Here is a 12,261-nt window from a genome sequence, read left to right as displayed (position 1 = left end):
GATTTCTGATGGATCATGTGACACTGGAGACTGGAGTAATGATGCTGAAAATTCAGCTTTACCATCACAGGAATACATTTTAAAATATATTAAAATAGAAATAGTAATAAATAGAAATGATTTGTTATTTTATTTATAAATAATTTCACAATAGATTAAATAAATGCAGCCTTGGTGAGCACAAGAGACTTCTTTCAAAAACATAAAAATACAAATCTGACCCCACATTTTTGGACAGTAGTGAATGCTTGATGGCAGACATCAAAGTACTTGGAGACTTTCAGTCAGCTAAATGAGTTACTTTTCCTCCAGGAGGACGCAGACAATCTCGCAGACAGTTGAAGAGTGATCGGGACAAACCGTTGCCGCCGTTGCTGGCTAGAGTTGGTGGAAATATAGAGGTGAATCTTCTTACAATATTATGAGAAGTGTATTGTGTAATTCCTTTCATCAGGTGAAGCTTTGGCTGTTTACCTTTGGGATTTTAGGTATTGGGATTTAACGCCCGGCAGCGGAAAGCCTTCCTGAATGCGATTATGCGCTGGGGAATGCCCCCACAAGATGCCTTCAACTCTCACTGGCTGGTCCGTGACCTGAGAGGGAAAAGTGAAAAGGAGTTCAGGTATGTGTGTGTCTCTCTGTTATAGTCTGTTCATATTTTTCCTGCATTTTCATTCGTTGGTCTTTATTCTTGTGTGTTTTTCAGGGCTTATGTGTCTCTGTTCATGAGGCACCTGTGTGAGCCGGGGGCAGATGGAGCAGAGACATTTGCAGATGGGGTCCCGAGGGAAGGCCTGTCCCGCCAACACGTTCTCACCCGGATCGGTGTCATGTCTCTGGTGCGCAAGAAGGTGATGAATTACTTACTGCATTTTATGTGCACTGTTTTGATGGAATTATTAGATACACCTGGGCAAAAAAACAAAATGGCTAAACACTAAGCTTTTAATTGTCTTAACCACAAATTATTGGCTAGGAAATTAACAAAATTTAAGCAAATGCACTACTTAAAAAAGCCACCCATAGAAAAATGGATTGCTCAGAGGCTTAGTTGTGATTCCTGTATATCTCTTATTTTAGTATCAACAATGTCTCAGATGTTTCTCCTAAAATTCCTTAGGATAAATAAAAGTAGACACAAATGAGACATGAGAAATGTTTGAGAGAAAAGACTCAAACTCAGACTCAGACTGAGAATGCCGTAGAAGAAACATAGAACATCCAGCCTGATCTCACGACAATTCGTACGAATTCTACGAGGTGGCTAATTCGTACGAATTCATACGACCTCACTCGTACGAATTCGTACGATTTTTGCTAAATCGTACATATTTTACGAATTGCCCAATTCGTATGAATTCATACGAATGACCTACCCCTGACCCCGCCCCTAAACCTACCCATCACGTGGGTTTAGACAAATCGTACAAATTCGTACGAGTGAGGTCGTACGAATTCGGACGAATTAGCCACTTTTTTATCACTCGTACGAATTCGTACGAATTGGTCGTGAGATAGCGTTGGAACATCTCTTTATTGTCTTGCTGCAATCTCTTTCAAGACTCCATTATAGGAATATTTTATTGCTCAGAGGTTGCTCTTTTTAAGCTTAGGAGACTTAGTTGTGATTCTCAAATATCTCTCATTTTAGTATCAACAGTGACTCAGATGTTTCTCCTAAAGACATGAAAAAGTTCTGAGTAAAAGGAGTAACATGGGAGATCTCTTTATTGTCTTGCCAAGGTTGCTCTTTTTGTATTATTATTATCATCATATTATTATTGTTATTATTGAGATTTTGTCTGAAACTTTGGAGGGGACACATATGAGACCACCGGGGTCTTTAGCTTAGGAGAAAAATCTGAGCACATTGTGTGATATTATTGAGGTCTCTTCTAAACTTTCAGAGACAAATACGAGAGTTCCAGTTTCTCTAGCTGAGGAGAAAAATATGAGCATGGTGTGTGATGTTGTTGAGATCTTGTCTGAAACTTTAGAGACAAATGTGAGCGATCCAAAGTCTCTAGGTAAGGAGAAAAATCTGAGCACAGTGTGTGATGATGATGATGATGAGATCTCTTCTAAACTTTAGAGGAGACAAATGTGAGCGGGTCCAGAGTCTCCAGCTAAGAAGAAGAATATGAGCACAGTGTGTGATGATGATGAGATCTCTTCTAAAACTTTAAAGGAGACCAATATGAGAGTGTTAGAGTTGTGAGAAGCAGGAGACTCAAGCAAAAGTCTCCATTTGATGTTAAATTAACCTCATTTTTGTCTAAGAGAAACATTTGAGATGTTAATGATCTCATTTTGTATTTTTATTTCCTCTGGGCATTGCTGTCTCAGAAAAACATTAAAGGCAGAATGAAGTTTTTGCAGATAATGGGAAGTTGTGTGTGGAGTGATGAATCACAATGAAACACGAGTCGCATGGTGATGCTACAGAGCTGTGTCTTCAAAAATCTGCTGAGAAATATTATAATAAATGCATCTTTACCACAGTGAAGCATGGAGGAAGAGGTGTCATTGTGTGGGAGCCTTTTTAGCTGCTGGTATTGGTGAGCTACTTCACTGTGAATAGTCATTTAATGATTTGGAGTACAGGAGAATATTGCAGAATGGCTTGCTTCCCACAATTGATCAGATGTTATTTTTCAACAGGACAATGTTCATGCAGTATTTGTGCTAATTTCCTGACCAGTGATTTGTGATTAAAATGGTTAAGCCCATTAAACTGTTGTAATTTAATGTAAATTTAGGTTGTATAAACACATACGAAGATGAAGGCAAAAAGGTAATATTGTAATAAAGGGGACATATCATGAAAATATGACTTTTTCCATGTTTAAGTGCTATAATTGGGTCCCCTGTGCATCTACCAACCCTGAAAATGTGAAAAGTGACAACCCAGTAACCCAGTTGTTTTGGCTAGCCTTTCTCTGCAAGCATGTCAAATAAGCCGATCAGATTTCGCTCCCCTTCTGACGTAGGAAGGGGATCTTATTATAATATTTCCACCCCTTAATCTGCATGTTTCCACCCACGGCGGCACCATTTGGTTTATAACAGTGTAACCAGTTCTAACGCAATGGCAAAAGTTGGAGCAAAGCATGCAAACTGTTCTGTCGCTGCTGCACAGATGAGCACAGAACACTGTTTGACCAAAAAATATCACAGCTGTCTTATAAAGACAGGGAACTGTCAACTTGTGTAAAAGTTAAACATGACAGTACATGCAAGTCGATGAGATGAATCAATGTAACTCTACAACAACTACATAAATGTATCCACTAACCATTCAACCATTGCACAACCTCTTCCTGAGTCTCTCTGTAAGGCTGCACGCCGCTATTGGTTATTTCTGAGATTTGACTGAAATTAGCTTTTGTTATTGCCGGAGTATCCGAGTGCTTGTACAAAGCATCAGCCCTCTTCTGAACAGAGGTGTGGAGCAGCAGCTCATTTGCATTTAAAGGGACACACACAAAAACGGCGCGATTTTGGTCACACCCAAAAAGGGTTAACTTTGACAAGCTATAATAAATGATCTTGGGGGTATTTTTGAGCTGAAATTTCACAGACACATTCTGGGGACACCATAGATTTATAATACATCTTGTGAAAAGGGGAAAATATGTCACCTTTAATAAATCCAATGGGTAATCCAAACAGTAACATAGCAACATACAATACATCCACTATAAAGACAACACCGGACACTTAACTGACAGAGAACCAAACATACAGTACAGTATACAGGTGATGATTGAGTTCACAGCTGAACATAATTCAGTGTCCGTGACAAAGGCAGACGATGACGAAACACGAGTCCAAAGTAACGTGATTGTGATTGTGAGTGTATGTGAACTGCATAAATATGTATTGTTAGCAAATTATGTTTAAATACCCTTAAAAACCATGATTTTTTTTATTTCACAATACATATTAAATATGCATCCAAATTAAGCAGGCCTTTAAAATTTAAATAAAATACATATTTAAAAATAAAATAAAATTGATTTTATTTTTAAAATAAATTTGACAAACGAAAACTACTTATATTTTCTCTTGCTCTTGTTTTTGTTGTGTATGTAGGTTCATGAGTTTGAGCATGTAAATGGGAAGTTTAGTACACCAGATTTGATTCCTGTGGGATTGGAGCTGAAAAAACTCACTGAAAGTGTCTCATCGGACCCCAACACGCCTGTTCCTGCCAGTCCGGTTCCGACTCAACCCAGCACACCTGTTCCTTCAGGTGTGTGAGAGAGTGTGTGTGTTCTATATAATGAAATGCTGGTGGTTTGTGGTTAATTAGACAGTAATATTTGCTTTTTGTTTTTTTTTTAACAAAAAAGATAAGACGGAGTCGGTGTCCGGTTCTCAAGAAGACAAGGAGATTACAGAACCAGAGAGCACCAAATCGCTGGACCCTGAGGTCAGACTAAAGTCATCAAGAAATATCTTCTCTGTCTCTCATTTCACTTGTCTTTATTGAAATGTATCTCTTCTCGCATCAGCCAGTTATACCAGAACCCTCCCCTGCACCAGAGAAGACCAGTGAGGGAGAAGAGTCAAAGAGCGGCAGTCCTGAGGAGAAACGAATAGAAGAGAACGAGAAGAATGACACCCCTCCTGTTCCTTCAGAGTCATCATCCAATCAAGCACAGCCGCCCACTAAGCCCAGTGAGCAATCAGCCAATCAGACACCTTTGGGTAAGGATTCTTCACCATGCATATGAAACATTTCTCTCAATAAACAAAATATTAAAATATTTTGTGTATTTAAGACTGCGGTAAAGGGAAAGAAACTTCTCCGGAGAGAGGGGAAAATAAACACAGCCCAGTAAAATTAGACGAAAAGGAGCTAAAACCAGGTCAGTATTTGTGGCATTTGTTTATGATGCTTCCAAAAAAAAACAAAAAAAGAATAAAAGGGGTCACCGAGATTGCAGATCCATTTTATCTTCAAATTAGCATCTTAAAACGTGCACTTTCTACACAATAGGGCCTGAAACTTTTTTTTCAACCTATGGTCTGTAAAAAGAGGTGTCTTCAGATAGTTTGTCTCCCTCAGGAGGTCAAAATAAATATTACTTGTTTTATGTTCTATTCATTTTCTTTGCATTTTGTTGTGAAACCCTGCAACCAAAATGTCTGAATATTGTTTAAAACCCTGATTTGTGATTTTTGTATTTTTCTAGCATTACAAATTATACAGACATCCAAAATAAATAGACAACATTTGGAAAATAAACACAATTTTAAAATAGAATAAAATAAAATAAATTCGGACAATAGATTGGGACCAAATGTTGGTTTGTATTTACTGATAAATTTATATTTCCCATAAATAAAAGTAAAAAATAAATAAATAAATAAATAAATAAAATGATAATAATGATATATATATATATATTTTCTGCTTGCTGAATTTTTTATTTATTTTTTGCAGCCATTCCTGATGATTTAAAGTCTGAAGAACAAATTGTGAACCAATTGAACGGAGAGAAAGATGCGAGGGACGACACAGACGAGAGCCACAGAGATGACAAGAACAGCGTCAAGATTCGGTTCATGTTCAACATCGCAGATGGAGGATTCACAGGTGAGTTGATGTCGTTCTGATTTGCTGTCTCGTGGACAGCGGATTCAGAATTCCATGTAAATTTTTGCAGAGATAAAGAATGCATGGATGTGCATGATTGTTTTTGTGTGTTCAGAATTACACACACTGTGGCAGAACGAGGAACGCGCAGCTGTGTCATCTGGCAAAATATACGACATCTGGCACCGTCGCCATGACTACTGGCTGCTGGCTGGCATCGTAACGTATCCTTACCTGTTCTTTCCATAGAGGTTTTGAGCTGTCTTGATATTGCTATAATAATGGTTTCTTACTGTCATTTTTACTGTTTTTCTTTTTGTTGTTTTTCTTCTTTCCTTTTCTTAATGTAGTTACAAGCATAACTGAGTGTGATGTGCCAATTTTAATATATGGGATGGTGAAGTTCAGAAATTAAAATTTTTAAAAAGAAACTGCCATTTACACTGCCATTTCTTTTGTTTTTGAAAGAAGTCTAATGCTCAAAGGCTGCATTTATTTGATCAAAAAGATATTAAAAACAGTTAAAAAAAAATTGTTAATTTATTTTAAAATGCAGGGTTCGTACAAGGTGCTTAAAGTACTTGAAGTGCTTGAAATGGACTTTTTGAAATTTAAGTCCTGCAAAACCCTTGAAAACAGCCATATTTATGAAGAGGTACTTGAAAAGAGCTTTAATTATTGAAAGACAATATATATGAAATTTTCATGCAAATAGAACATCTGATAAAGATATAAAGACATTTTGCATGACTAAGAATGTGATATTGCTTATAAATATCCAAGTATATGATACAGCTTTCATTCATCAGGTCAATCATATATTCATGGGGAAAAAAATCAGTTTGAAAAAGGAAAGCTATATCTTTGTCATAGCATGGTTAACCATTAAATAGTTAATGGTGCCACAGTCTTTGCATACTTTGCATGTGCTGCACTTTGTTTTATTGGTATATGTTTATTTATCTGTTTATCTTTTTTAGAATTTGAAAGATAATACAATTTTTGTTTTAAAAAGTGATATCTATGATTGAAGTCAGAGAAAAAGTAGAGCTCGAAAAGTCTCATCTGTACGAACCCTGAAAATGTAATTTATTCCTGTTATGACAAAAGCTGAATTTTCAGCATCATTACTCCAGTTTTCAGTGTCACATGATCCTTAAGAAATCATTCTTATACAGTATGCTGATTTTGTGCTCAAGAATCAATTCCTATTACTATGAATGTTAGAAACGGTTGAGGTGCTTAATATTTTTGTGGAATTCAAGAAACATTTTCAGCATTCTTTGATGAATAGAATGTTCAAAAGAACAACATTGATATGAAATAGAAATCTTTTATAATATTATAATTATCTTTACGGTCACTGGACAATTTAATGCGTTCTTGCTGATTTAAAGAATGAAAAAAAAAAAAAAAAAAAAATTTATTGACCCGAAAAGTTTTTTTTTTGTTTTAAAATAGCTCACCCAACATGTTCTTTAAAGTGCTGTTTTTTAATACACACACACACACAAATCTTTACCACTTTGGGTTGTGTGCTTTATTGCAATTGTGTGTAAAACCTTTTTAGTAAATAAGGTAATCCTTAACCAGGTACTCTCAGACATGGCTATGCCCGCTGGCAGGACATTCAGAATGACCCACGGTACACCATTCTCAATGAGCCTTTCAAGACTGAAATGCACAAAGGGAACTATTTAGAAATGAAGAATAAATTTCTCGCCAGACGTTTTAAGGTACAAGTTATAATGTGTTTTATTTGAATTCAATAAAAAGAATCTATCATATTCACGTATTCTTCATTCACGTTTTAGCTCCTGGAGCAGGCTTTGGTAATCGAGGAGCAGCTTCGGCGCGCGGCGTACCTGAATATGACTCAGGACCCCAGTCACCCTGCCATGGCCCTCAACACGCGTTTCGCAGAGGTGGAGTGCCTGGCTGAGTCCCATCAGCACCTCTCCAAAGAGTCCTTGGCTGGTAACAAGCCAGCCAATGCTGTGCTGCACAAAGGTGTTATTCTAAAAATAAAATTAACACCCTGATGCTTGGAAGCTTTATAAACCGAATAAAAACTAAATGTACACTACTGTTCAAAAGTTTGGGTTCAGTAAGATTTTGAATGTTTTTTTAATTAAGTCTCTTATGCTCATCAAGACTACAGTTAAAAATGTTTTATTTATAATTATGTTTTTAGAATTTTCATTATAATACAAATATAACAAGACATCACAAAAAAACAACACAAAAAAAACAATAAAATAACATAAAGGAACACCAATAGCTCAGATTTTTATATAAAACAGGACCACACCATAATAAAACAGATTAGAGAATGAAAACAAAACAATAACATATTTCAAAAAGATGCAGAAGAGGACAAAGGTTCAATGTCCAGAGAGTTATATAATTACAAAATTCCTTGTAATATATTAGGGCGAATATGAGTTTCCAAATAGTGCTCCAGGGGAATCAACTCAAAAATGAGCTTATGCCAACCTTTAAGAAATGGAGATTTATCACTGATCCAATTAAGTAAAATATTTTTTTTTAAATTGAATATTATACAATTTCTTATTAGCAGATGAAACAGTGCTTCCATTAGATATACGCAACACCAGTGACACTGGGTCAAAATCCAACTGAATATTAAAGATCTTTTCACATTTTAAAATGTAATGTATTCTTGTGGTGGCAAAGCTGAATTTTCAGCATCATTACTCCCAATCTTCAGTGTCGCATGATCCTTCAGAAATCTTTCTAATATGCTGATTGTCACTTGTTGCCATGTAGTTAATGCAACCCTTAGGAAGATGCGTGACGCAGAATGAGCGATAATATCATACTTTTAATGAACATGATGAGAACTCAGGCACTACATGACCAACATAATGTTAACGAGAGACTCTAAATTGAGGAAGACGGAAGGCATAAATACACAGAGGAAGGTAATCAAAGGAACAAGGAACAGGTGCGCAACTAATAAGAAACCATGACAACTAATGAAGTACTCGGGCAATGACAATGAAAAACCTAATATTTTCATGATTTGATGAATAGAAAAATGGTTCAAATTGTGATTTATTTCAAATAGAAATCTTTTGTAACATTATAAATGTCTTTACTGTCATTTTTGATCAATTTAATGCATCCTTGCTGAATAAAACTCTGTAACTCCAACTGTAAATTTCTTTGATAGTTTTATTTTATTATTATTATTTTGATATTCACTGGTGTTGTTTCAGTGTTGAATCAGCTGGAGGAGCTGTTAAGCGATATGAAGGCTGACGTGACGCGGTTGCCCTCCATGCTTTCGCGGGTCCCACCCGTGTCCGCCCGGCTCCAGATGTCAGAGCGGGGCATCCTCAGCAGGCTCACCAGCCGGGGCAACGAGCCGCCACCTCAGCAGGTGACACGTCTCTTGCCATATGTGTAGTCCATACAATATGTATAATAAATGGGCCTTATGTGAATGAACCTTTATATTAGAATGTTCTGTTTCATCTCCCCTAAGCCTTTCCCTCAGGGCTCTTTCAGCTGTTCTCAGATGTATAATAGCAGTTTTGCCGGAGGGTTCCGTGGACCTGGAGGCACAGCGATGGTGAACTACAGCCAGATGCCCCTGGGGCCGTACGTCAGTGGTTAGTGGCCTACATTAGTCTTGAAATGAATATTTTATTGTATGAATATCTGAACATGCAACATAAAAAAAAGAAGAAATAGAATAGAGCCTCTGCTTTAAAAAAAAGAGTTTTATTCTAGCTTCATGCATTCCGTTTATTTATAGAGCACATTTACTGCCGGCTGTCAACCGACCAAAGTGCTGTACAATAATTACAATCAAATACACAACGAAACAATCAATGATCACTTGTAATCAGTAAATACAAAAATCCAATTACATATTAAAAGCTGAATCAAACAGATGAGTTTTCAGAGCAGATTTAAACTCAGATAAAGTGGAAGCCATTTTAATTTGAATTGGGAGTTTGTTCCACAACGTGGGGCCAGCCACTTCAAACGCTCTATTACCCCTGTTCATCAACACTTGAATTGTAAGTTTCATTAAAACAGCAACATTTTGAACAAAAAACTTCAGAGTTTAGCTCCAACCCCAATTAAACACACCTGAACCAGCTAATCAAGGTCTCACTAGGCATACTAGAAACTTTCAAACAGGTGTGTTGGAGCTGGTTGGAGCTAAACTCTGCAGGACAGCGGCCCTCCAGGACCGAGATTGGTGAACCCTGCTTTAATCGCTTGTTTATGCTCCTTTTATGCCTGTGTTTTGATCCAGAGATTCTTTACTCTTTCAGAAGATGTGTAATAGCGCCCCCCTACCGTATAACAGTGAAAGCGCGGAAAGCCGGAACATTTTGTCAATGGAGGGGAACCGTTTTGTCTCAAAAATGACGGAAAATTCTGTCAATGCCGGGAAATAGTTAATGTTTTCAAAACGTTAGCACAAAAACATTATCTATACATCATTCATCTAACGTTTTTTTTGGACATTGTAGAATAGATGGATGTTCGCCTAACATTTTTAAATATTACAACCGGTACTTGTTTCAGAATTTTTTAGAGAACCTTCAAAAGTAACAATCCCATAATGTTTGAAAATTGAATGTTCCCATCACGTTCCCATATCCAAGAAAAAAACATTTTTAAAACGTTTAAAAAAACTGGATGATTTGAAGGTTCAGTGAACATTCTGAATGACTGCTTTCATAACTTAATGGCAACGTTAGCAAAAGGGTTTTAGAACATATTTTTGTTAGCTGGGTTAAGACTTATCTAGTCTCCCTTAGCCAGACTTTTATGTCTTTGAATTCTAATGTTAAATAAATATGTGAAATGTGAAATAAATAAGTTGAAGTACTAAAATTACTAAAAAGCTATATAGAGATATTTAAATTATGACATAAGCACTTTGCAAAATTACTAAAACAAATGAAAATGAAAAGATAAAAATTAATTCTATAATGACACTGACTTTGGGCATTTTTTCGGCAAGCAGTCTGAGAGTCTGTTCACACCAAGAACAATAACTGTAAAGATAACTATATTAGCGTCCACACCAGCGGACGGTATCGTTTATTCTAAGAACGTGCTTGTCCGCCGCTTCAAGTGCTCGGGCTTGTTACAGCAGGATAGATTCTGATTGGCTGTCAATATTTTATTGTTCATCAGCTGGATAAAAACGTTCTGAAAGTGATTCCAACTATATCGTTACCGTTATCGTTATAGCTGTGGTGTGAACTCTGCTATTCTTTAATATTGAGAAAGATTTTTTAGAACTATATCTTTATCGTTGTCTTTATAGTTATCGTCCTTGGTGTGAGGGAACGGGCCTTAAGACTTACCTGGTGACCACTGAGAAAGTAATAACTAAAGGCAGTAACTAGGTTTAATATATGGAAGTATAATTCTGCTGTTTTCTTCTTAGCGTCCTCAAACGGACCTCCGGCACCAACCAGCTACCTGGAGAAGAAGTCCAGTGATGCTCTGCGAGATGTGGCCACCCCTGATTTGAAATCAGGCAAACCCAGCGATGTTATATGCATCGAGGACTAGCCCGCAGCCATTCCATCCTCTATCTGTACGACACAGACAGAACCGTGGAGAACTCCTCCAAACAACAAATATTAAACAGCGAACCTTATCAGTTGCACTTTTTGTCTTTCAGAATCTGTACTTGTATACGCCTACAAGTTTTATTCGGTAGAGTTCCGTTTCTCTTTCATTCTTTTTTAACTTCTGCGATACGAAAGTCTTGATCGATTAAGGAGAGACTGAGGACGCTTATGTAGAGGGCACCGTTGTTCTGACAGTCCTTTGAGCTTTGTTTTTATATTATTATTTTTACATCATGATGTGTTTTCTTGATGGCCATGAAGGACATTTTCATCTCTGCTAACATTGAGCCATCTGGAGGTGCTACTAGTTCCTGGCCTGCTCAAGGACCGGACGTCCCACCTCTGGGTTCATTTGCAGCCTCTGCTTTGCTCCTGGTTCTGCTCATGAATGGTGTGTTATTGCTGCCCCTGCAGGTTATTGCTGTGTAGTGCATCTAAAAACAGAATAGTGCAATGACTGTCATTTTTTTTCTGGAATACTTCAGATGATTTTACAGCGTGTCACCACTAATGTTTTTTTCACTAATTGTACTGTATATATATATATATATATATATATATATATATATTTTTTTTTTTTTTTTTCAGTTTACATTTATTCTTTGAGAAGAAAAAGAGTGTTGACCCAGTTTAAATGGTGCTTTTAGTGATTTTATTTCATTAAAACATTTTTTTAGCCCTAAGGAAATTAATAGTAGGCCTACTTTTGAAAAACTATTTAAAACAGTGTACACTCAAATGAATTAGCAGCCTAATACAAGCTTGGGATGCTTCATTCAAGATCACATGACCTGCTAAATACGCACTAAACAAAAATTTCAGATTGTTTTCGTGACCTGAGAGCTGATAGTTTTGGAAAAACATCCCATTTGTGGTGTTGGCTGTCAAACATTAGAGCTTACCAACAACTTTAAAGGAATGTTTAATTTTAATTTGAAATGCAATGTGAACTCTATTGACATCATCTGTGGCAAGCTGTAGAATACCACAGAAATTATTTTGTCCCTCGGTTTGTAAAAAACA

General features: G+C 36.7%; 1 protein-coding gene across 2 annotated transcripts in view; it reads left to right on the top strand.

Annotated features, from left to right (window-relative positions):
• chd5 (chromodomain helicase DNA binding protein 5) overlaps positions 1-11,740 on the top strand; it is a 36,088-nt gene extending 24,348 nt beyond the window's left edge. For both annotated transcript variants that reach the window (XM_079857177.1, XM_079857176.1), the window contains exons 27-40: positions 313-401; positions 489-622; positions 707-851; positions 4,096-4,255; positions 4,356-4,435; positions 4,518-4,713; positions 4,788-4,874; positions 5,453-5,605; positions 5,721-5,829; positions 7,209-7,341; positions 7,420-7,615; positions 8,848-9,011; positions 9,117-9,243; positions 11,049-11,740. In XM_079857177.1, coding sequence (XP_079713303.1) covers positions 313-401; positions 489-622; positions 707-851; positions 4,096-4,255; positions 4,356-4,435; positions 4,518-4,713; positions 4,788-4,874; positions 5,453-5,605; positions 5,721-5,829; positions 7,209-7,341; positions 7,420-7,615; positions 8,848-9,011; positions 9,117-9,243; positions 11,049-11,176 — 1,901 coding nt within the window. In that variant the 3' untranslated portion in view covers positions 11,177-11,740. The remainder of the gene's footprint in view (positions 1-312; positions 402-488; positions 623-706; positions 852-4,095; positions 4,256-4,355; positions 4,436-4,517; positions 4,714-4,787; positions 4,875-5,452; positions 5,606-5,720; positions 5,830-7,208; positions 7,342-7,419; positions 7,616-8,847; positions 9,012-9,116; positions 9,244-11,048) is intronic.
• Positions 11,741-12,261: the final 521 nt, after the last annotated feature.

This window comes from Squalius cephalus (genome assembly GCF_949319135.1).
Source record: "Squalius cephalus genome assembly, chromosome: 22".
Lineage (NCBI taxonomy): Eukaryota > Metazoa > Chordata > Actinopteri > Cypriniformes > Leuciscidae > Squalius > Squalius cephalus.
This window is presented reverse-complemented; position numbering and strand designations above follow the sequence as displayed.